Source organism: Drosophila miranda, chromosome 4, assembly GCF_003369915.1.
Source record: "Drosophila miranda strain MSH22 chromosome 4, D.miranda_PacBio2.1, whole genome shotgun sequence".
NCBI classification, from domain to species: domain Eukaryota; kingdom Metazoa; phylum Arthropoda; class Insecta; order Diptera; family Drosophilidae; genus Drosophila; species Drosophila miranda.
In genome coordinates, this window is record NC_046677.1 from 5668757 (window position 1) to 5693849 (window position 25093).

Genomic DNA, 25093 nt, shown 5'->3' on the forward strand with positions numbered 1-25093 from the left:
TGGGCCGTCACACCACAGGTTATTTTTAAGCTGTTCTTCTTGTTCAAAATAAGCTGCAAAACGGTCATCTTTTAAGTTACGCACTTTTGTAGGTCTTTGGCATGGAACTTTCCTATCTGTTGACCATCTTCTTCTAATTCATAACAGTGGTTACCAAACTTTCGAACTACAGTTGCCTTCAAGAATTTAGGAGCTAATTTTGCATTAAATGCCTTGATCTTGTTACTTTGGGCAAAGTTTCGTCTATAGACGTGTTCGCCGAGTTCGAACGTAACGTATTTTGTGCGCAAATCGTACGTTCTCTTATTGGTTTGATATGCCTTACTGATGTTTTCCATGATCTTGTTTCTAACAATTTGCAGTTTGTCTGTAGTCAAAATATTCTCGCCCTCTTTAAGCATTTCTATCCTCCTCAGCAATTCATAGTTGTCTGCGTGCGTTATCATAACAACAACGCAAACAACGCAAAATATGGTGAAAATCCTATTGCGGCATGATGTGAAGATCTCAAGGCGAAGGATATCTCTCCGAGCTTATCGTCCCATAGCCGTTGGTCTTTCCCTAGATAAGCCCTGATACCAGATATAATTGATCTATTAAGGCGCTCTGAGGCATTAGCCTGTGGACTGTAAATTGCAGTAAACATATGCTTTATCCCATACTTCTGCATGAATGCCTGAAATATATTCGACTTGAACTGGCTTCCGTTATCAGTTACTATAACTTCAGGTATACCGAATACATGGAATATATTTGTTTTTAAGAATTCTATAATAAGGTCTGCAGTGAATTTCTTCAACGGCTTCAAAAAATGAAACTTTGTTAGGTGGTCCAAAACAACAAATACTCCTATATTTCCCTGCTTTGATCGAGGGTAAGGTCCTATGAAATCCATATAGAGCCGTTGGAATGGTCGCTCAGAGACTACAGGATTTCCCATTGGAGGCTTGAGAGTTATGTTTGGGGCTTTCACTTGTTTGCAAACTTCACATCTCGCATTAAATTCTTTGACGTCTTTTATCATATTTGGCCAAAAAAGATTTCGACGAAGCTTTTCCAACGTTTTTCCGATGCCACCATGAGAACTATGAGGAGGCGCGTGTGCATTATACAATACAGACTGTGTCAATTCTGATGGTACCCAAAGTTTCCAGCAGTTTGACTCTGACACTGAGTCTCCTTGGTAAAACTGAGTTCGCCTGTAAATGTAACGATCTACAATTTTCAAGTCTGGCAAACGGCTTTGATTCTCTGTAATTGTATCTTTTAACTTGGTATAGCTATTGGACCAGAAGTGAGGCGATTGTAGGTCGACTTCAGGCAACACCACTTCTATTTCGCTTATCTCTTCAGTCGGTAGTCGAGAAAGGGCATCTGGGACTATGTTCAAGCTTCCTTTTCTGTGTTCTATTTCAAAATTAAAATGCTGCAGTTTTAGTGCCCATCTAGCTAGTCTGCCATTCAAGTCTGTCTGCCTCATAAGCCATTTTAAACTAGCGTGGTCCGTTATGACTTTGAACTCCAGACCCTCTACATACTCCCTAAATTTCTCTATGCTCAATACTGCAGCTAAACACTCCAATTCGGTTACACAGTATTTTTGTTGGGCTTGATTTAGCTTATAAGAAAAATATGCAATTGGCCGTTCTATGCCATCTTCGTCCAACTGGGCCAGGACTCCACCGACAACGATATTGGATGCATCGCATTGAATTATAAACGGTTTCTCGAAATTGGGTGTGACTAATAACGGTGCTGAGGTTAATCGATGTTTTACCTCTTCAAAGGCTTGTTGTGCATCCTCAGTCCATTGAAAAGACTTAACCTTCTTGGTCAGGTCTGTGAGTGGTGCTGTCAGGGATGCATAATTTTCTATAAATCGGCGATACCAACCCGCACATCCCAGAAACTTTCTGAGTTCTTTCACCGAACGAGGTGGGAGCAAATTTCTGATGGCGGAGACCTTTTCTGTATCTACCTTAATGCAACCTTTACCTATCACATAACCAAGATAACGAACTTCAGGAACACACCAGCGACATTTGTCTAAGTTCAACGTCAGGCCTTCATTTCTCAACACAGTGGACATTTCTGTCAACAGTCCAAGGTGATCCTCAAATGTTTCACTAACTAACAACAAATCATCAAGATAGACAAAGACTCTATTCTTGAAATGGGGTGGAATAATCATGTCCATTAATCGACACATTGCTTGTGCAGCGTTCGTAAGTCCAAAAGGCATGACTCTGAATCTATACAAAGGGCGATTTGGTACAGTGAAGGCTGTTAGATCTCTAAAAGATTCTTTCAGATTTATTTGCCAAAAGGCGTGCTTCAGATCTAAAGATGAAATAAATTCTGCTTTCGGTAACCTCGATAAAATACCATTTATCTTGGGTTGTGGATAAGCATCCTTTATCGTCACTAAGTTGACCTTGCGTGAATCTAGACACATACGAAATCTGATACCCTTTTGTACTACTGAAACGGGACTACTCCAAGAACAAGTTGGCGGTGCTACTTCTATGACTCCTAAACTAAGCATATCATCGATTTCCGCATGAATCCGTTTTTCCGCAGCCGGGGATACTGAAAAATATCTCTGTTTTATTGGTTTTGCCGATGGAAGTAATTCGATTGAATGCTCTAACATAGACGTTTTCCCCAAGCCTTCCGTATTAAAATCTGGGAACAAAGCCACAACCTTTTCCATGCGTTGTTGTTGCTCGGCATTTAACAATTCTGGCAATTCAATCTCATTTATTGACAAAGTTTTCGCTAGTTTCTCCATCAGGCCAAAAGTATTCCAAAAATTCATTCCCAGATAAAGGTTTTGTTTCAAATCAGGAATTATATATAAGGTTAACAATCTAGTCTGATTCCTAAAGCTTACTTCAGTTTCTACGTAACCAAGAATGTTGTATTTTTGTCCTCCAGCTGTTTCAACTTGCGACTTGCTTGCAATATAGGGCCTATTCTTGCTTATAAATTCCTTTGCAGCTTCCCCACTAAGGTATGAAACTGATGCACCAGAATCTAATAATCCTCCATAAGTCTTACCAAATATATCTATTTCTACAAATGGTCTAATATCCTTTTTTATATCAACAATCGAATCTAGACTCAGCGATATACCCCTCATTCTATCTTTAACTTTTCTTATAAAGTTACGAAAACGAACGGTATTTCTCTTAGTTCGGACACAACTGGGTTTTTTAACTAAATCGCTACCAAATATTTTTTCTCTTATTTCTTCATAGTTTCGAAGTCTTATATGATACGGGACTATTGGATATAATTTACCTTGAATATTTTCAGAATTTAAATATTTAGGAATTATATTGACTTTCGGACAGTAAGAAGAAGAATGCTCTTTATTTAATGTTGAGGATTTGAGCGGTAACTGCTGTTCTTGTTGCCGCTCAACCGTCGGTTTTCCTGACAGGTTTCACAATTTGGTCTTATTATATTTTCAGCTCCGCAACCTAAGCAAAATATCTTCTTATCAGATTGGCAATCTGCGTGTTTATGGCCAAACCTGCGACAATTCCAGCATTGAATCTCTTCTAAGGCTCTAGTTCTTTTTAGTTCGCAAATTTCTTGCTCTCCTAGATGGTTATCTGAACGTTATTGGTCATACTCCAATGCATTAATTTGCTTTCGTGTGTTTGCTTTCGGGTTAGCGGTGTTATACTCCTCACTAAAAGCTTCTCGTCTAAGGACTAATTTTCTCAACTGGCTAACCGAATTGATTTCTATATAGAACAACTCCTTTCTCATAAACGGTCTCAGATTTCGTTTCAGAATTGACGTTAGTTGACTCTCGCTAATAGGGTATTGTAAGCGATCTACTAAATGCATAACTCCGTTATGAAATTCATCAAAACTTTCGCTGATTTGCTGCTTGCGATCTCTTATCAATTCTCTCACGTCATCGTCAGATAGCGGTTCAAGAAAACAGGAATTCAGCGACTTACAAAGATCGGACCAGTTTACTCTGTCTACAGTGCGTCTGTATCTCCAGAACCATTCACTTGCTCGGCCACTAAAGAGAATATGAATGTGTTCGCACAACACTTCAAAGTTTCCTCGTAAGCTATCATTTGTCAAAGCTGTAATCATGTATATGAACTTCCCTACCGGCATACCATTGCGTGAGCCATTATACTGCACTTTCCAGCTACTAATCAAATTTGCTACTTTTCCCACATCGCGACTTAGATTGAAACTACCATTTCTCTCCGGTAGATTGTTACTATTTCTATATTCATTGGGTATGAAGGTGGGTACGTCTCTTTCTAGATTAAGTGACGAAGCTCTAGTAGTTCTTCTTCCCCAATCAGGTTCATTGTTATTTCCATTATCATCTGTATTGGTATGGAAGTTAGGTATTGCATCCGTTCTTCCTGCCCTGTCTGTTGTTAACTTAGAAATTTGACGAGACAGTTCCGAGATCATGGACTGCATTCGACTAATTTGCGAAGTTATTCGATGATCTACCTGTGATAATATTCTCTGCTCTAAGAAACCTACATCTTGGTTTGGGTTATCCGCATAAGCAGAATTAGACAATACGTTACTGTTATCCTCGAGATCTACTATCTCATTTGATTGCTGCGACTGTCTCTTTTTCTTCTTTTGACTATTAGTTAACAGAATCCTCTCCAAACTATTTGTTTCCAGGTTCAGATTGTGGTCGGCAACATTTTCGGAAAGAACCTCTAATAAACTGTTTCTTGTAACATTGTTTTGACATGTTGGGCAAGATCGCGACTTATCAAGCCAATTCAAAATGCATGTTCTATGGAAAATATGTTTACATCGTGTTATGAGTTTTAAATCCAATGAAATCATTGGGTGTGAACAGACTCTGCAAACCTGTTCATTATTTGTGGATGTGGTCATATCTAAGCTTCGTCTTACGGCCATGGTGCACACACAAATCAATCTTTAAGAATTTTACCGAATAAATGCTCGAAAATGTCAAATTCACTCCAAAAATAAACTATACGGATCAAGGGTATTGAGATTTGGAACATACAAAGATTATGGCAATACATATCACACCAGGACTTGTTCCCAAAATATACTATTAAAAAAAAAATATTGTCTTCAACACGAGCTGAAGCTTCAGAAAAAAAATATACCAATTGTTCCGGGCAGCAAGATTTAATGACTAGCATTCTAAATCTTAAAGATTTCCACAGACATTAATACAATTTTCTTCCACTTAGCTCCTGGCACGCATATAGAACCGATGCTCCCTCATCGTTTCGGACAGAATGGACTGTGACTTGCACCAACCATTGCAGTTTTCCAGAAAGGAAACAAAAGCAAAAATTCTATATGCTGACAATAACTGAGACACAAAGTTTTGTTACGGTTGTTGTTGTATCGTGCCCCACGTTGGGCGCCACTTTTGTAATGTGTCCCGGTGTTCTGGTGTGGTAGCTTTCGAGACGCATTCCACAAACTAGACAACTTGCATAGATGTTATGGTTAGCACTGTGTGGGATCTTTCGGCTAGGGCTCGTCGGATGGGGGGGATCTTTCAGTTGTTCCAGCTAAACACATACAAGAGATTCTGGTGCTAACCTGGCCGTTAGGTGTTATACAAATCAAATCAATAGTGCCATATGCATCGCCGCACGGAGTTAGGTCTTGTAATCTCCGCGTTTACCCACCCTACCATGTTAACTCTGCTGGCCTATTTCTTGTGTTAACCCTTAAACCTCTATATGTTCCCCCTTCCCAATACCCCTGTATAGTTATTCTACTCCAATTTCATGTTGATCAATCTTCAGTGTATTTTCATATTTTAACTCCACTCCAACTAACAACCATCCTCAGCATCACCTCAAATCTTCATAACATCTTATTTATCTACAGTTACAGCAACTTAATTTTAGGGGTTTTTTTATATATATAAAGAGGAGAAAAGTTTAGAAGAACAAATCAAATTATAAGCAAAGCGGTGTTTTTCTTACTTTTAGTGGTAGCTTACGTTTGGTTTTCCATCGCTGCAACAGGCCTGCATGCATTGATGTGTCCTAGATTAGATTATAATGTACAAAATTTAAATGCAAACAAAATAATAATAATAGCAATAGTAGCTACGGTTGAATTCAGTGTGTGTGTGTGTGTGTGTCAATCCTTTTCCTTGAAGACATCCGATATGGATATGTCTGTGCCTATCCAGGCCACGACATAGAATTTCAGAGGCAACTGTATGTCCTCTGCCAAGGTCAAAAATAAGGTTGATCGCAAATTTTCGTTGTGCGGCAGAAGTTTGACCTCCGTTGGATAACTTTCGTCAATACTAAATTAAACTGGAGAAACCGAGATCGACTGGCAAAGCTCAGACCCCTTTTGGCGAAGAAAAATTTTATCAGCCACATGTCAAAGCGGGGGGCTATGTAATTACCGTTTGGGGCTTGAAACCGGGTTTATCTTTGGAGAACCACAGATTTTTCGGCTTTTCGGCACACTGATCTTAATTTTTTTTGGGGCAGCTTGGCATGTGCACCCTACTTTCGACGATTTATTGATTTCAATTTTTCTTTTTTTTTCAGACACGTGTATAACCTTTTATTCTTTTCTTTTCTTTTATCTCGCCGTACCACCAAACTGACCTTCCACAATTTAGTTCCATGGATCGAATGATCCAGCGCTTGAGCTTTGATTTTGTTTCTTCATCCTAAAGCACAAGGGCTAGATAACCCAAAGCTCGCTCTCTCGTCAAAAGCTTTCGCTTTATTCCCGTTTATTCCCTTGCATGCAGATAAGCTACAGCTCTGTGCACACAAATAAGTCCATCCAAATATGGGCCGTCACAACTACTAGAGCAACAACAGAGTGAAAAAATGCTATAAGAACAACGATTGCCTGTTTGATTAGCCTTGTCCCTGCACATTCGCTGTGGTGCAACCTGTCAGCACACAATTTCCAAGATTCCTATTTTCTATTTCTTACACGCGTAAAATTTCAACCAATGCCGAAAAGGAAAGATCAACTTCGGCTGCCGAGGACATACATAGATACAATCTTTCATGGTAGATATGTATGGCGAGGGGATCCGAATGGAATCCAGTGTGTAAAACGTATTCAAATATAATTAAACATTACCTTTAAAAACATAAAATTGGATAATGTTATATTCTCTGGGGGAAATTCTCCTAATTCTGTCAAATCTAGCCTCGGAAAGGGTATTAAGAAAATACAGAGAGTGCGAGTGCCAGAACATTGGGAATAAAGCAAGGAAAAAACGAGGGGGAACGTTGTGAGTTGCTGCGGACACCGCAACTCTACGGTTATACCCGATACTAAGTCAGTATGGCTCTCCTCCGGCAGACGCCGCTAATATTAAACGACACGACAAAGAGTGCGTGCGAGAGAGACAGAAAATCAGTCTGAGCGTGACGTCGGGCGCTGCGAAGCCAGTGCAAATTGATTTGTTCCTTTTGGCTACAAAAATGATCCGATCTGATCCAGATTCAGCAATCTGATAGATATGGTCATTATCTATGATTCTGCGTTTTTAGTTTTCTCGAATGTGCAATATTGTGGATGCAACAGATTTTCGTTCTTTGTGGGGGCGAAAGGGGGTGGGGCGAAATTTTGAAACAAACTCGTCTCGGTCCGATATATTAGGAGTGTGGATACCAAATTTGGTTGCTCTAGCTTTTGTAGTCTCTGAGATCTAGGCGCTAATGTTTTACTCTAAGCAAAGCCGCCTATGCTACGTGTGTGTTAGAGAGAGACAGGGCGAGAAAAAATGAAATTGTTTTCTTGATGCTGGCTATAATAATAATACGATCCAATTCAGATTCCGCAGTCTTGGTCATTCTCTACAATTCTACGTTTTTAGTTTTCTCGTATCTTTAAAATTGTGGATGCCACAGTTTTTCGTCCTTTGGGGGGGCGGAAGTGGGCGGGGCGAAGTTTTGAAATATTCTTGTAGCAGTGACATATCACAGAAATCTGGATCCAAAACAACGTTGCTCTAGCTCTTATAGTCTTTGAGCACTAGGCGCTAATAGGGACGGACGGACAGACAGACAGGGCTCTTGATGCTGATCAAGAATATATGTATGTACATATATGTATGTATATACTTTATGGGGTCGGAAACGATTCCTTCTGGACGTTACACACATCCATTTTCACCACAAATCTAATATACCCCAATACTCATTTTGAGTATCGGGCATAAAAATGGGCCCAACGGCCGAGTCGCAAGGGTAAACAAAGTGGGAACAGACTTACAGAACACTTCCTGTCGTCGACGGCTTCATACACATTGTTTCTGCATGTTCCTACACGTGTGCAGACACACACACAATCCAATCTGAATAAACGCAGCATAAACGGACGCACAAATTAGAAAAAACAAAAAAGGCACGAATGAGAGAGACAAATAAAGGGTAGAATATCATTAGGTATGGACATAGATCGAATAACGAACGGCTCTCCGTATCGCAAGCGGCGCTCGAATACAAGGGCCTCTAACCCGAGTGACCAAACCAAACCCTGTTATTAGTATACCCTGGACGAGAGCCAGCGAAAATGTGTGTGTATGTGTTTATGTGTGTATTCTTTCTCATTCTCCACGCTACCTTAACACACGCACGATCAGCGACAGCCGCTGGACCAAGAATTTGCTGATTCTGCTTTCTTGTCCGAGTCTCGGAGCGAGAACAATATCATTTGGATTTCAACAGTCAGTGCGTTCGGCATCGTTTCATTGAATCCCACTGCGTTTTTGTAGGTCTATAAATTTTGCCGGGCAGATCGACCTCCGTAATAAGCCTTTAAATAAACTACAGAGAAACGGATGAAAGCTATTACCACGTAATTTGAGAAATTCTAATTGATTTAAACAAAATAAATATTCATTAAAATATCTAATTTCTATCGATGTTTGGCGTGTTAAATATACATACATATATATATCGATAGCACGATAGCGACTCAATCGATGAATTCAAAAGTTACTCGAAGCAAATTACCGACTGCCGCCGTGCCGACTTGTGAAGTCAAAGAAAGTGAAACCCCACAAATCCATACATACCCACATCCCATGTGTGTACCTGAAAGCCTGCATAAATAGAAGCAGCAGCAACTGACGCAAAAATTGCCAAACACCACAAAAAGAGGAAAAAACAATCTGTGCGCATAAATTGTTCAAGAAATTGAAATAAAGTGAGTTTATGGAACACAAAGAATACACGTTTAGACATCATTTTTTCCATTCCACACAGAAAGATCCAGCGACGAAAATGAGCAGCCAGAAAAATCAAGGGACCATTGTGCAAAACATCGACGAGATCGACAGCTTCGTCGCGGACATGGCCAGCCTTTGCATGAACGAGCCCTACTCGGACGTGGAGTTCCTGGTGGAGGATCAGCGGCTGCCGGGCCACCGACTCGTTCTGGCGACGCGCTCTGAGTACTTCCGCGCTTTGCTCTACGGCGGTTTGGCCGAGTCGAACCAACGGGACGTTCCGCTGGAGGTGCCGCTTGAAGCCTTCAAGTTAATCCTGGGATATCTCTACTCGGGGAAGATGCCTCTGTCCACACTGGACGTGGACACCATTATCGATGTGCTCGATTTGGCCCATCTTTACGGGTTGCAGGCCGTCGAGACGGGCGTAGACAAATACCTGCAGCAGAATCTTTCTGTCAGTAATGTGTGCACGATCCTGGATGTCGCACGCCGCAAGAATCTCAACCAACGGGCTGAAGAATGCCTTAATTTCATCGACTACAATAGCTCCGATATAGTAAAACATGATTCCTTCGAAAAGCTGTCCAAGGAATCACTTGAGGAACTCCTGCGACGGGACAAGTTTGCGGCCCTCGAAATTGATATCTTTCGAGCTGTATGCAAATGGAGGGACAACCATCCGAGCGAGGACTTCAAGACGTTGGCTGCGCTCGTACGTCTACCGCTTATGACTATCCAACAGCTGGTGCAAGAGGTACGCCCCTCTGGCTTATTCGAGCCGGACCAAATATTCAACGCCATTGGTCAAGTGGATACCGGAGAGTATCTGCCCTACCGTGTCGTCGTGTTGCCGGGGGAGAATGTGGCATCAGGGAAACATCTTGCGCGCCGTTTCCAGGATGAGCAAAATCGTACAGTCTTCGAGCTGAGAAACCTTTCCGCAATCAACTTTATTGAAGTTATTTACAACTATACCCGATTTAATCATAGCATCACGATCGAAGTGGATGTTTCTTGCGACCAGACTCACTGGGATCGTCTGGGATCGAAAAGTTGTTTAGAAAACATGACACAAAACTTCAACTTCAAAGAGCGACCCGTTCGCTACATTCGTTTGGAAGCTGTATCTAGTGGTCCTAAACCTTCTGTAAATTCTCTGACAGCCATGTACAAAAAGTAGCACTGTGACTTTGTGCATCAGCAGCGACCTCTGGGTGGGGAAAGTTACGTCCTTTGATTAAAGTGAAAGGTAGTCGTATCCATCTCTACTCTACAGGAAATATAGATTTTAGTAGCCGTATATATATGAATAAAATGCACAGCATTCAAATTTAAAAGACAATCAACCAGTTAATGGAAACCAAGTGAGGGGAGTACAAGAAGAGCTGCCACTACAGTGAACTACTAGAGCAACAACAGAGTGAAAAAATGCTATAAGAACAACGATTGCCTGTTTGATTAGCCTTGTCCCTGCACATTCGCTGTGGTGCAACCTGTCAGCACACAATTTCCAAGATTCCTATTTTCTATTTCTTACACGCGTAAAATTTCAACCAATGCCGAAAAGGAAAGATCAACTTCGGCTGCCGAGGACATACATAGATACAATCTTTCATGGTAGATATGTATGGCGAGGGGATCCGAATGGAATCCAGTGTGTAAAACGTATTCAAATATAATTAAACATTACCTTTAAAAACATAAAATTAGATAATGTTATATTCTCTGGGGGAAATTCTCCTAATTCTGTCAAATCTAGCCTCGGAAAGGGTATCAAGAAAATACAGAGAGTGCGAGTGCCAGAACATTGGGAATAAAGCAAAGAAAAAAAAAGAAGATTCTGCAAAGATGAAGGCGAAAGTCAAACCAAAACCATTGCTGTCCCGTTACTCGTAGCACACTGCACACATTTGCGGCTCTTCGCATGAGCGCGCGCTAGTTTTCTAGGTGTACGAGGGCGAGTAACGGTGCTCCCAAACGTTTCGTCTTTTACACTGTTTCCTTCCCTCCCTCCTTCCTATTTTGTTGATGCTTTGCTTTGGTTTGTTTCTATGCTGGTTCTAACCGAAGTGTGAGTAAGAGATGGTGGCGTGAGTGGATGTGCACTTTTAAATACAATTTTAAAATTCAAAAAAATTTCTGGAGTTCCTCATCCTCTCCTCGAGTATTTTGAAATACGATTCCAAGAACGCTATAAATTTTATAAGCACGCTCTAACGCTCTACTATCGTATTTTGCCGATAACTTCCATTGAATAACTCTCACGCTACCCTCATCTCACTTGGCTCCTGCATCAGCTGCTTCTACAGCTGTTTTTTTTAGCCTTTTGCGGGCTGCGTCCCGTCCTTTTTGCGATGCAGGAGGCAAGAAAAATATCACCAAAGCAGCCAGACAGTGACACAAAGAGTATGGGCTATGTGACATTCTTTTAAGCTTTTAGTTAAATATGTAGAAATCTTGATATGTTCGAAAATCGTTTCGTCGTGCCCCAAAATTGCCTTAGCTAATTGCATTTGAGAATTGTTTTCGATGCGATTCGCAGTTGGACAGAGTGCCAAAGATGGATTTCACTTGGAAAGATCGGTGGGCGGTAATCGCTTGCTTTTACTTATGCCTGACGTTTGTGGTTGGTGACGGTTTATATTATGACACAAGTACGTGGAATATTCTTCGGTAAAAGCTATGTTCTATTTGCTAATAATCCATTAGCCCTGTGTTATGGGGAACCCGACTTCACAGGATGCGATTGGAGAGTTATAAGATGGTTCTTTAACCCATCGACCAAGACTTGTTTCCTTTCACGCGTTTGCAGCGGTGGCTTCTGGTATTTCATGTCTTGTGCACACAACTGCATTGAGCGTGGACCCAAAGAGAGGCTGGCGAGGATAAAGGAAATGAACCAGAAGTCTACAATTGTAGTGCCATTCAATTCGTTCGCATGGACGACAACAGTGACATGGGATCCAACTGTCAGTATACCAAAAAAAAATTAAAAAACCGAAAACACCACAAAATGGTGGAAAATTGTTTTCGAATTGCCTTTGAGACGTTTATTCATACCTGAAAAAGTCGTCAAATTAATGCACCCAAATAAAATTTAAAAAAATATATATAAAAATGGAAGAAATCATTTTTTTTTAAGTTTAAACTTTGAAAAAATACCGCAAAATATTATCAATGTTGCATTTGAAAACCTAATATTGCCCAGACGGTAAGCTGAAGGCACAAAGTGTTCAGATCAAATTTATAAATGTTTTTATGGGCTTTTATGTACATTTTTTTAAAAAGCAAATCCATCCTCTAATGATAAAAAAAGGGCTAGCCATAATTTATTTAAAATTTGTAAGGCCCCAAATCCATCAGAAATTTATGTTTTTTTTCGTGGTTGCATGGATTTTGCATTAGCTAAGGAGCCATATATATATCTGAGTATAGTTTTCGATGTAATGCGAGATTGACACTGATACTCGTAGAAATAATCAGCTTTGGGTCGTAGGAAAAATTCGTTAGAGATCACTAAGGTTAGGTTTGGTAGTGGCCTCCGTTTCGGCCCGTTATGGCACCGCTGGGATGCGCTATGGGGCGCTAAGTAGCTGTCTATTGTAGCCTTCCTGAGTTAAGATAAGGGCCACCCGTCCTGTTTGCTTCCAATCTCCTGTGAGGGATCGTATGACTGCGCTGCACCTCCATCTGCCAAGTTTTCAGAGCTCAGAGGTGCGCTACCCTCGCGTCTTCCTTCCTTGACGATAAGCTCAGAAGAGATCAGTAATGATACAATCCTGTTCAGTGCTGTGTATTTAGCTTGATTACAGCCAGATCTAGCTATAAATATCTGAGCTCTCTTTGATACTCAAAATTGTGTTAGCTAGTTCATTCGAATGAAATAAATTGTTAATAATTTCAATAAAATCAAGGAAAGAAACACTCTGCATTACCCTGAAATAATGTTGAGTTAATCTCAGACTTTTGTTTTCCTTTAGAAAATGTGCTTTGCATAAATAGGAAAAACAGAAACAAAACTTAATTATGTGGCATTTACAGCATGAAATAAACCTCCTGAGAGGTGAAATCCTCAGATTTCGTTTCAGAATTGACGTTAGTTGACTCTCGCTAATAGGGTATTGTAAGCGATCTACTAAATGCATAACTCCGTTATGAAATTCATCAAAACTTTCGCTGATTTGCTGCTTGCGATCTCTTATCAATTCTCTCACGTCATCGTCAGATAGCGGTTCAAGAAAACAGGAATTCAGCGACTTACAAAGATCGGACCAGTTTACTCTGTCTACAGTGCGTCTGTATCTCCAGAACCATTCACTTGCTCGGCCACTAAAGAGAATATGAATGTGTTCGCACAACACTTCAAAGTTTCCTCGTAAGCTATCATTTGTCAAAGCTGTAATCATGTATATGAACTTCCCTACCGGCATACCATTGCGTGAGCCATTATACTGCACTTTCCAGCTACTAATCAAATTTGCTACTTTTCCCACATCGCGACTTAGATTGAAACTACCATTTCTCTCCGGTAGATTGTTACTATTTCTATATTCATTGGGTATGAAGGTGGGTACGTCTCTTTCTAGATTAAGTGACGAAGCTCTAGTAGTTCTTCTTCCCCAATCAGGTTCATTGTTATTTCCATTATCATCTGTATTGGTATGGAAGTTAGGTATTGCATCCGTTCTTCCTGCCCTGTCTGTTGTTAACTTAGAAATTTGACGAGACAGTTCCGAGATCATGGACTGCATTCGACTAATTTGCGAAGTTATTCGATGATCTACCTGTGATAATATTCTCTGCTCTAAGAAACCTACATCTTGGTTTGGGTTATCCGCATAAGCAGAATTAGACAATACGTTACTGTTATCCTCGAGATCTACTATCTCATTTGATTGCTGCGACTGTCTCTTTTTCTTCTTTTGACTATTAGTTAACAGAATCCTCTCCAAACTATTTGTTTCCAGGTTCAGATTGTGGTCGGCAACATTTTCGGAAAGAACCTCTAATAAACTGTTTCTTATAACATTGTTTTGACATGTTGGGCAAGATCGCGACTTATCAAGCCAATTCAAAATGCATGTTCTATGGAAAATATGTTTACATCGTGTTATGAGTTTTAAATCCAATGAAATCATTGGGTGTGAACAGACTCTGCAAACCTGTTCATTATTTGTGGATGTGGTCATATCTAAGCTTCGTCTTACGGCCATGGTGCACACACAAATCAATCTTTAAGAATTTTACCGAATAAATGCTCGAAAATGTCAAATTCACTCCAAAAATAAACTATACGGATCAAGGGTATTGAGATTTGGAACATACAAAGATTATGGCAATACATATCACACCAGGACTTGTTCCCAAAATATACTATTAAAAAAAAAATATTGTCTTCAACACGAGCTGAAGCTTCAGAAAAAAAATATACCAATTGTTCCGGGCAGCAAGATTTAATGACTAGCATTCTAAATCTTAAAGATTTCCACAGACATTAATACAATTTTCTTCCACTTAGCTCCTGGCACGCATATAGAACCGATGCTCCCTCATCGTTTCGGACAGAATGGACTGTGACTTGCACCAACCATTGCAGTTTTCCAGAAAGGAAACAAAAGCAAAAATTCTATATGCTGACAATAACTGAGACACAAAGTTTTGTTACGGTTGTTGTTGTATCGTGCCCCACGTTGGGCGCCACTTTTGTAATGTGTCCCGGTGTTCTGGTGTGGTAGCTTTCGAGACGCATTCCACAAACTAGACAACTTGCATAGATGTTATGGTTAGCACTGTGTGGGATCTTTCGGCTAGGGCTCGTCGGATGGGGGGGATCTTTCAGTTGTTCCAGCTAAACACATACAAGAGATTCTGGTGCTAACCTGGCCGTTAGGTGTTATACAAATCAAATCAATAGTGCCATATGCATCGCCGCACGGAGTTAGGTCTTGTAATCTCCGCGTTTACCCACCCTACCATGTTAACTCTGCTCGCCTATTTCTTGTGTTAACCCTTAAACCTCTATATGTTCCCCCTTCCCAATACCCCTGTATAGTTATTCTACTCCAATTTCATGTTGATCAATCTTCAGTGTATTTTCATATTTTAACTCCACTCCAACTAACAACCATCCTCAGCATCACCTCAAATCTTCATAACATCTTATTTATCTACAGTTACAGCAACTTAATTTTAGGGGTTTTTTTATATATATAAAGAGGAGAAAAGTTTAGAAGAACAAATCAAATTATAAGCAAAGCGGTGTTTTTCTTACTTTTAGTGGTAGCTTACGTTTGGTTTTCCATCGCTGCAACAGGCCTGCATGCATTGATGTGTCCTGGATTAGATTATAATGTACAAAATTTAAATGCAAAAAAAATAATAATAATAGCAATAGTAGCTACGGTTGAATTCAGTGTGTGTGTGTGTGTGTCAATCCTTTTCCTTGAAGACATCCGATATGTATATGTCTGTGCCTATCCAGGCCACGACATAGAATTTCAGAGGCAACTGTATGTCCTCTGCCAAGGTCAAAAATAAGGTTGATCGCAAATTTTCGTTGTGCGGCAGAAGTTTGACCTCCGTTGGATAACTTTCGTCAATACTAAATTAAACTGGAGAAACCGAGATCGACTGGCAAAGCTCAGACCCCTTTTGGCGAAGAAAAATTTTATCAGCCACATGTCAAAGCGGGGGGCTATGTAATTACCGTTTGGGGTACAGCCGTGCACAGATTTTTCGGCTTTTCGGCACACTGATCTTAATTTTTTTTGGGGCAGCTTGGCATGTGCACCCTACTTTCGACGATTTATTGATTTCAATTTTTCTTGTTTTTTCAGACACGTGTATAACCTTTTATTCTTTTCTTTTCTTTTATCTCGCCGTACCACCAAACTGACCTTCCACAATTTAGTTCCATGGATCGAATGATCCAGCGCTTGAGCTTTGATTTTGTTTCTTCATCCTAAAGCACAAGGGCTAGATAACCCAAAGCTCGCTCTCTCGTCAAAAGCTTTCGCTTTATTCCCGTTTATTCCCTTGCATGCAGATAAGCTACAGCTCTGTGCACACAAATAAGTCCATCCAAATATGGGCCGTCACAACTACTAGAGCAACAACAGAGTGAAAAAATGCTATAAGAACAACGATTGCCTGTTTGATTAGCCTTGTCCCTGCACATTCGCTGTGGTGCAACCTGTCAGCACACAATTTCCAAGATTCCTATTTTCTATTTCTTACACGCGTAAAATTTCAACCAATGCCGAAAAGGAAAGATCAACTTCGGCTGCCGAGGACATACATAGATACAATCTTTCATGGTAGATATGTATGGCGAGGGGATCCGAATGGAATCCAGTGTGTAAAACGTATTCAAATATAATTAAACATTACCTTTAAAAACATAAAATTGGATAATGTTATATTCTCTGGGGGAAATTCTCCTAATTCTGTCAAATCTAGCCTCGGAAAGGGTATTAAGAAAATACAGAGAGTGCGAGTGCCAGAACATTGGGAATAAAGCAAGGAAAAAACGAGGGGGAACGTTGTGAGTTGCTGCGGACACCGCAACTCTACGGTTATACCCGATACTAAGTCAGTATGGCTCTCCTCCGGCAGACGCCGCTAATATTAAACGACACGACAAAGAGTGCGTGCGAGAGAGACAGAAAATCAGTCTGAGCGTGACGTCGGGCGCTGCGAAGCCAGTGCAAATTGATTTGTTCCTTTTGGCTACAAAAATGATCCGATCTGATCCAGATTCAGCAATCTGATAGATATGGTCATTATCTATGATTCTGCGTTTTTAGTTTTCTCGAATGTGCAATATTGTGGATGCAACAGATTTTCGTTCTTTGTGGGGGCGAAAGGGGGTGGGGCGAAATTTTGAAACAAACTCGTCTCGGTCCGATATATTAGGAGTGTGGATACCAAATTTGGTTGCTCTAGCTTTTGTAGTCTCTGAGATCTAGGCGCTAATGTTTTACTCTAAGCAAAGCCGCCTATGCTACGTGTGTGTTAGAGAGAGACAGGGCGAGAAAAAATGAAATTGTTTTCTTGATGCTGGCTATAATAATAATACGATCCAATTCAGATTCCGCAGTCTTGGTCATTCTCTACAATTCTACGTTTTTAGTTTTCTCGTATCTTTAAAATTGTGGATGCCACAGTTTTTCGTCCTTTGGGGGGCGGAAGTGGGGGGGGCGAAGTTTTGAAATATTCTTGTAGCAGTGACATATCACAGAAATCTGGATCCAAAACAACGTTGCTCTAGCTCTTATAGTCTTTGAGCACTAGGCGCTAATAGGGACGGACGGACAGACAGACAGGGCTCTTGATGCTGATCAAGAATATATGTATGTACATATATGTATGTATATACTTTATGGGGTCGGAAACGATTCCTTCTGGACGTTACACACATCCATTTTCACCACAAATCTAATATACCCCAATACTCATTTTGAGTATCGGGCATAAAAATGGGCCCAACGGCCGAGTCGCAAGGGTAAACAAAGTGGGAACAGACTTACAGAACACTTCCTGTCGTCGACGGCTTCATACACATTGTTTCTGCATGTTCCTACACGTGTGCAGACACACACACAATCCAATCTGAATAAACGCAGCATAAACGGACGCACAAATTAGAAAAAACAAAAAAGGCACGAATGAGAGAGACAAATAAAGGGTAGAATATCATTAGGTATGGACATAGATCGAATAACGAACGGCTCTCCGTATCGCAAGCGGCGCTCGAATACAAGGGCCTCTAACCCGAGTGACCAAACCAAACCCTGTTATTAGTATACCCTGGACGAGAGCCAGCGAAAATGTGTGTGTATGTGTTTATGTGTGTATTCTTTCTCATTCTCCACGCTACCTTAACACACGCACGATCAGCGACAGCCGCTGGACCAAGAATTTGCTGATTCTGCTTTCTTGTCCGAGTCTCGGAGCGAGAACAATATCATTTGGATTTCAACAGTCAGTGCGTTCGGCATCGTTTCATTGAATCCCACTGCGTTTTTGTAGGTCTATAAATTTTGCCGGGCAGATCGACCTCCGTAATAAGCCTTTAAATAAACTACAGAGAAACGGATGAAAGCTATTACCACGTAATTTGAGAAATTCTAATTGATTTAAACAAAATAAATATTCATTAAAATATCTAATTTCTATCGATGTTTGGCGTGTTAAATATACATACATATATATATCGATAGCACGATAGCGACTCAATCGATGAATTCAAAAGTTACTCGAAGCAAATTACCGACTGCCGCCGTGCCGACTTGTGAAGTCAAAGAAAGTGAAACCCCACAAATCCATACATACCCACATCCCATGTGTGTACCTGAAAGCCTGCATAAATAGAAGCAGCAGCAACTGACGCAAAAATTGCCAAACACCACAAAAAGAGGAAAAAACAATCTGTGCGCATAAATTGTTCAAGAAATTGAAATAAAGTGAGTTTATGGAACACAAAGAATACACGTTTAGACATCATTTTTTCCATTCCACACAGAAAGATCCAGCGACGAAAATGAGCAGCCAGAAAAATCAAGGGACCATTGTGCAAAACATCGACGAGATCGACAGCTTCGTCGCGGACATGGCCAGCCTTTGCATGAACGAGCCCTACTCGGACGTGGAGTTCCTGGTGGAGGATCAGCGGCTGCCGGGCCACCGACTCGTTCTGGCGACGCGCTCTGAGTACTTCCGCGCTTTGCTCTACGGCGGTTTGGCCGAGTCGAACCAACGGGACGTTCCGCTGGAGGTGCCGCTTGAAGCCTTCAAGTTAATCCTGGGATATCTCTACTCGGGGAAGATGCCTCTGTCCACACTGGACGTGGACACCATTATCGATGTGCTCGATTTGGCCCATCTTTACGGGTTGCAGGCCGTCGAGACGGGCGTAGACAAATACCTGCAGCAGAATCTTTCTGTCAGTAATGTGTGCACGATCCTGGATGTCGCACGCCGCAAGAATCTCAACCAACGGGCTGAAGAATGCCTTAATTTCATCGACTACAATAGCTCCGATATAGTAAAACATGATTCCTTCGAAAAGCTGTCCAAGGAATCACTTGAGGAACTCCTGCGACGGGACAAGTTTGCGGCCCTCGAAATTGATATCTTTCGAGCTGTATGCAAATGGAGGGACAACCATCCGAGCGAGGACTTCAAGACGTTGGCTGCGCTCGTACGTCTACCGCTTATGACTATCCAACAGCTGGTGCAAGAGGTACGCCCCTCTGGCTTATTCGAGCCGGACCAAATATTCAACGCCATTGGTCAAGTGGATACCGGAGAGTATCTGCCCTACCGTGTCGTCGTGTTGCCGGGGGAGAATGTGGCATCAGGGAAACATCTTGCGCGCCGTTTCCAGGATGAGCAAAATCGTACAGTCTTCGAGCTGAGAAACCTTTCCGCAATCAACTTTATTGAAGTTATTTACAACTATACCCGATTTAATCATAGCATCACGATCGAAGTGGATGTTTCTTGCGACCAGACTCACTGGGATCGTCTGGGATCGAAAAGTTGTTTAGAAAACATGACACAAAACTTCAACTTCAAAGAGCGACCCGTTCGCTACATTCGTTTGGAAGCTGTATCTAGTGGTCCTAAACCTTCTGTAAATTCTCTGACAGCCATGTACAAAAAGTAGCACTGTGACTTTGTGCATCAGCAGCGACCTCTGGGTGGGGAAAGTTACGTCCTTTGATTAAAGTGAAAGGTAGTCGTATCCATCTCTACTCTACAGGAAATATAGATTTTAGTAGCCGTATATATATGAATAAAATGCACAGCATTCAAATTTAAAAGACAATCAACCAGTTAATGGAAACCAAGTGAGGGGAGTACAAGAAGAGCTGCCACTACAGTGAACTACTAGAGCAACAACAGAGTGAAAAAATGCTATAAGAACAACGATTGCCTGTTTGATTAGCCTTGTCCCTGCACATTCGCTGTGGTGCAACCTGTCAGCACACAATTTCCAAGATTCCTATTTTCTATTTCTTACACGCGTAAAATTTCAACCAATGCCGAAAAGGAAAGATCAACTTCGGCTGCCGAGGACATACATAGATACAATCTTTCATGGTAGATATGTATGGCGAGGGGATCCGAATGGAATCCAGTGTGTAAAACGTATTCAAATATAATTAAACATTACCTTTAAAAACATAAAATTAGATAATGTTATATTCTCTGGGGGAAATTCTCCTAATTCTGTCAAATCTAGCCTCGGAAAGGGTATCAAGAAAATACAGAGAGTGCGAGTGCCAGAACATTGGGAATAAAGCAAAGAAAAAAAAAGAAGATTCTGCAAAGATGAAGGCGAAAGTCAAACCAAAACCATTGCTGTCCCGTTACTCGTAGCACACTGCACACATTTGCGGCTCTTCGCATGAGCGCGCGCTAGTTTTCTAGGTGTACGAGGGCGAGTAACGGTGCTCCCAAACGTTTCGTCTTTTACACTGTTTCCTTCCCTCCCTCCTTCCTATTTTGTTGATGCTTTGCTTTGGTTTGTTTCTATGCTGGTTCTAACCGAAGTGTGAGTAAGAGATGGTGGCGTGAGTGGATGTGCACTTTTAAATACAATTTTAAAATTCAAAAAAATTTCTGGAGTTCCTCATCCTCTCCTCGAGTATTTTGAAATACGATTCCAAGAACGCTATAAATTTTATAAGCACGCTCTAACGCTCTACTATCGTATTTTGCCGATAACTTCCATTGAATAACTCTCACGCTACCCTCATCTCACTTGGCTCCTGCATCAGCTGCTTCTACAGCTGTTTTTTTTAGCCTTTTGCGGGCTGCGTCCCGTCCTTTTTGCGATGCAGGAGGCAAGAAAAATATCACCAAAGCAGCCAGACAGTGACACAAAGAGTATGGGCTATGTGACATTCTTTTAAGCTTTTAGTTAAATATGTAGAAATCTTGATATGTTCGAAAATCGTTTCGTCGTGCCCCAAAATTGCCTTAGCTAATTGCATTTGAGAATTGTTTTCGATGCGATTCGCAGTTGGACAGAGTGCCAAAGATGGATTTCACTTGGAAAGATCGGTGGGCGGTAATCGCTTGCTTTTACTTATGCCTGACGTTTGTGGTTGGTGACGGTTTATATTATGACACAAGTACGTGGAATATTCTTCGGTAAAAGCTATGTTCTATTTGCTAATAATCCATTAGCCCTGTGTTATGGGGAACCCGACTTCACAGGATGCGATTGGAGAGTTATAAGATGGTTCTTTAACCCATCGACCAAGACTTGTTTCCTTTCACGCGTTTGCAGCGGTGGCTTCTGGTATTTCATGTCTTGTGCACACAACTGCATTGAGCGTGGACCCAAAGAGAGGCTGGCGAGGATAAAGGAAATGAACCAGAAGTCTACAATTGTAGTGCCATTCAATTCGTTCGCATGGACGACAACAGTGACATGGGATCCAACTGTCAGTATACCAAAAAAAAATTAAAAAACCGAAAACACCACAAAATGGTGGAAAATTGTTTTCGAATTGCCTTTGAGACGTTTATTCATACCTGAAAAAGTCGTCAAATTAATGCACCCAAATAAAATTTAAAAAAATATATATAAAAATGGAAGAAATCATTTTTTTTTAAGTTTAAACTTTGAAAAAATACCGCAAAATATTATCAATGTTGCATTTGAAAACCTAATATTGCCCAGACGGTAAGCTGAAGGCACAAAGTGTTCAGATCAAATTTATAAATGTTTTTATGGGCTTTTATGTACATTTTTTTAAAAAGCAAATCCATCCTCTAATGATAAAAAAAGGGCTAGCCATAATTTATTTAAAATTTGTAAGGCCCCAAATCCATCAGAAATTTATGTTTTTTTTCGTGGTTGCATGGATTTTGCATTAGCTAAGGAGCCATATATATATCTGAGTATAGTTTTCGATGTAATGCGAGATTGACACTGATACTCGTAGAAATAATCAGCTTTGGGTCGTAGGAAAAATTCGTTAGAGATCACTAAGGTTAGGTTTGGTAGTGGCCTCCGTTTCGGCCCGTTATGGCACCGCTGGGATGCGCTATGGGGCGCTAAGTAGCTGTCTATTGTAGCCTTCCTGAGTTAAGATAAGGGCCACCCGTCCTGTTTGCTTCCAATCTCCTGTGAGGGATCGTATGACTGCGCTGCACCTCCATCTGCCAAGTTTTCAGAGCTCAGAGGTGCGCTACCCTCGCGTCTTCCTTCCTTGACGATAAGCTCAGAAGAGATCAGTAATGATACAATCCTGTTCAGTGCTGTGTATTTAGCTTGATTACAGCCAGATCTAGCTATAAATATCTGAGCTCTCTTTGATACTCAAAATTGTGTTAGCTAGTTCATTCGAATGAAATAAATTGTTAATAATTTCAATAAAATCAAGGAAAGAAACACTCTGCATTACCCTGAAATAATGTTGAGTTAATCTCAGACTTTTGTTTTCCTTTAGAAAATGTGCTTTGCATAAATAGGAAAAACAGAAACAAAACTTAATTATGTGGCATTTACAGCATGAAATAAACCTCCTGTTGCCTTTCACGATAATTACGGAACACGAAACAACAACAGCAACACAAAGAGGAGGAAAACAACAACAAAAAAAATAGGCACTGAGAGGGAGGGGGGGGGGGGGGGGGAGAGAATGTCAACCAACAACAACAAGAACAAATAAACCGCAACTACTTAGCAACATTATACACTTCCGTGGCAGCATCCAGAAGCATCACAGGATCCAAAAACCCACAACCCAAAAACGTAATTATTGTTGCGGTAAATGCCACAATGCCACCCAGACACCCACCCACCCACCCATTCCCATCCTCTTCTGAACCACTGACCAGGCTTTTTAATTTCTTTATATATATATACAAAAAAAAAGTAACAGTAACTGTAACAGAGACCGACACCGAGACCGAGACCGAGACCGAGCGAAAAAGAGACACACGATGTGCTCAAAGGGGGACAGAAAGAGAGAGAGAAAGAGAGAGAGAGAGAGAGAGAGAAGGAGGTGTAATTGTGAGAGTGCAAAAGAGAGGTGTATATGACAACGTGCCGCGAAAATTAATCCATTTGCTGTGACAATGACTTTTATGCGGTTTCCAGCAACGCGGCAACGGCAACGGCAACGGCAACGGCAACGTCCGGGAATCGCCATCCAGGAAGCCACCACCAGGAGGCCAGGCCATGGCCAGACGTTCAGACCAAAGGACTGACCGTGGGACAGACAGACAATCGGCAAAGTCAAGCCGCTGGCCAAATGCGGGCCATTGTAAAAAGTGGCCAATAGACAGAGACGGAGACAGAAGAGAGTGTGAGAGTGCGAGATTGAGAGATTCAGGGGAAAAACGAAAAGCAAAAGAAAAAAAAAAATAGAAACCCCAAGACGTGGAGAAGCTTTACAATCCCTGCGACATGTAAATATTTGGCGACATTTATAAAAAATGTTTACGGACTACCCAGCAAAGGGAACGCGGCGGAGGCCTTATCAAAGCAATTATCTCTAAGATGTCCGACGGTACAGAAGAGACCCACCGATTCGGGATTACGGATTCCGGATTCCGGAATGGAGGGAGGCAGCGCTGACACAGTGACAGTGACCGGTGTGTGTGTGTGTGGGAGGGAGGGGTGGGGCGCTCCTTCCTTGCTACCCACTGGGCCCCATTGTTTGATTTGGAACCGTAACAGAGACAAAGTACATAACATTTCTCTTGATTTTTCTCTCACTCTCTGCCTTCTCATTCTTTCCCTTTCAGTTCGCCAGCTGCGCTGCCCTCTCTCTGTCCATCGGTTTTTTGCGGCGGATTTGCCAATGCCCGAAAATTGTCAAATGTTGCGGTCAATTTGCGGTGGATTGGTCGTCCTGGAGATTAGGTGACTGGATAAGAGATGCCCAACTTCCTGCATCTATCTCTCTCTTTCTCGTTTTGGTGTTGGCTTGAATTACACTTGATTTAAGCCAAGAGTTAATCATGCCGGCACGGTTTATAGGCATATTTTAATTTGGAAATACAATGGAATTATATTAAAGAAGAATTCCGTTCATTTGTATATCTTGGTATATTTTTCTGTTTGAAGATAACTGACCCGCAGGTTGAATTGGTCTGAATAAGAGCCAAAAGAGCCACCATTCCCAACGCGAATGTAGCGAACGACACGATCTGTGAAGTGCATGTCCTCTAAGTCTTGACTATGCCTTGTTCCCACGCAATCCCACTGTTTATTGTCGCAAGAGAGATTCACGTGGAAACCACTATGGCTTCGGTGACTCCGAAAGTTATTAATAAAGTTGACTACGAAGAAGTTGCTCAGTTCGAAGACAAAATCCTGTGTGCGAGGGTCCTTAGTCCAGCGCGCAAGATACCTTTCAGAGGCCAAATCCACCTCCGGTAATAAGACGCCTCGGTAGATCAGATTATTTCGTGTGATCATTTTATCGATGGCGTCAAGTATTTTGTTCGGTGAGACGATGCCAGAGGGTCGCACCACATGTAGTAGATTCTCGATTCTCATGAGGGGGGAAACGTATCTGAGAGACCACCGTCTCGATGTTGACGTTGGGATTGTTTGCATACAGCTCGAAAGATATCTACTTCGGGGACATAAAAGTTGTGGAGCCGTAGAAATCTCTCAAGTGATTCCATAGACAGTGCGTAGCAGGTGCTATATTTAATATTTCGGCTACATTGAGGTCCATGAAGGTGAAGCAGTCGTTGGTCAGCTCGTCCAGACTGTATCGACGCTCTGATTCCAGGAGCATCATATCCTAAATTATTTAAATAAACTAAAAAAAAATGGAAGATAGACGCCATAAGAGGGATTTCGCAGGTTTTAAATCCCATATTTTAGTA

General features: G+C 41.3%; 6 protein-coding genes and 2 long non-coding RNA genes across 10 annotated transcripts; 4 read left to right on the top strand and 4 right to left on the bottom strand.

Annotated features, from left to right (window-relative positions):
• Positions 1-3328: 3328 nt before the first annotated feature.
• Positions 3329-5246, bottom strand: LOC117188584. Its single transcript, XM_033392571.1, has 2 exons — positions 4879-5246; positions 3329-4801 (listed from the first exon to the last, which is right to left on the bottom strand). Exons 1-2 carry the CDS (start codon positions 4884-4886, stop codon positions 3628-3630), a joined length of 1182 nt encoding a protein of 393 aa, XP_033248462.1. The 5' UTR covers positions 4887-5246; the 3' UTR covers positions 3329-3627.
• Positions 5247-5782: 536 nt separating this feature from the next.
• On the bottom strand, positions 5783-6982 carry LOC117188587. Of its 2 annotated transcripts, XR_004472678.1 has the most exons (4): positions 6425-6982; positions 6118-6366; positions 6005-6050; positions 5783-5898 (listed from the first exon to the last, which is right to left on the bottom strand). It is a non-coding gene; the product is annotated as an uncharacterized LOC117188587 (long non-coding RNA). The 2 variants fall into 2 exon arrangements; XR_004472677.1 differs by having other exon boundaries at positions 5783-6050.
• A 1641-nt stretch (positions 6983-8623) lies between these two features.
• LOC108162893 (BTB/POZ domain-containing protein 9-like) lies at positions 8624-10563 on the top strand. Its single transcript, XM_017297858.2, has 3 exons — positions 8624-8850; positions 8959-9201; positions 9261-10563. Exon 3 carries the CDS (start codon positions 9279-9281, stop codon positions 10404-10406), a length of 1128 nt encoding a protein of 375 aa, XP_017153347.1. The 5' UTR covers positions 8624-8850; positions 8959-9201; positions 9261-9278; the 3' UTR covers positions 10407-10563.
• A 1203-nt stretch (positions 10564-11766) lies between these two features.
• LOC108162899 lies at positions 11767-12344 on the top strand. The gene is made up of 2 exons (XM_017297869.2): positions 11767-11880; positions 11936-12344. The coding sequence occupies exons 1-2, from the start codon at positions 11787-11789 to the stop codon at positions 12217-12219; spliced, it is 378 nt and encodes a 125-aa protein (XP_017153358.1). The 5' UTR covers positions 11767-11786; the 3' UTR covers positions 12220-12344.
• Positions 12345-13157: 813 nt separating this feature from the next.
• On the bottom strand, positions 13158-14756 carry LOC117188690. The gene is made up of 3 exons (XM_033392915.1): positions 14389-14756; positions 13266-14311; positions 13158-13162 (listed from the first exon to the last, which is right to left on the bottom strand). The coding sequence occupies exons 1-3, from the start codon at positions 14394-14396 to the stop codon at positions 13158-13160; spliced, it is 1059 nt and encodes a 352-aa protein (XP_033248806.1). The 5' UTR covers positions 14397-14756.
• A 536-nt stretch (positions 14757-15292) lies between these two features.
• LOC117188588 lies at positions 15293-15921 on the bottom strand. Of its 2 annotated transcripts, XR_004472681.1 has the most exons (3): positions 15628-15921; positions 15515-15560; positions 15293-15408 (listed from the first exon to the last, which is right to left on the bottom strand). It is a non-coding gene; the product is annotated as an uncharacterized LOC117188588 (long non-coding RNA). The 2 variants fall into 2 exon arrangements; XR_004472680.1 differs by having other exon boundaries at positions 15293-15560.
• Positions 15922-18112: 2191 nt separating this feature from the next.
• On the top strand, positions 18113-20052 carry LOC117188585 (BTB/POZ domain-containing protein 9-like). The gene is made up of 3 exons (XM_033392572.1): positions 18113-18339; positions 18448-18690; positions 18750-20052. Exon 3 carries the CDS (start codon positions 18768-18770, stop codon positions 19893-19895), a length of 1128 nt encoding a protein of 375 aa, XP_033248463.1. The 5' UTR covers positions 18113-18339; positions 18448-18690; positions 18750-18767; the 3' UTR covers positions 19896-20052.
• A 1203-nt stretch (positions 20053-21255) lies between these two features.
• LOC117188586 lies at positions 21256-21833 on the top strand. The gene is made up of 2 exons (XM_033392576.1): positions 21256-21369; positions 21425-21833. The coding sequence occupies exons 1-2, from the start codon at positions 21276-21278 to the stop codon at positions 21706-21708; spliced, it is 378 nt and encodes a 125-aa protein (XP_033248467.1). The 5' UTR covers positions 21256-21275; the 3' UTR covers positions 21709-21833.
• The last annotated feature ends 3260 nt before the right edge of the window (positions 21834-25093 follow it).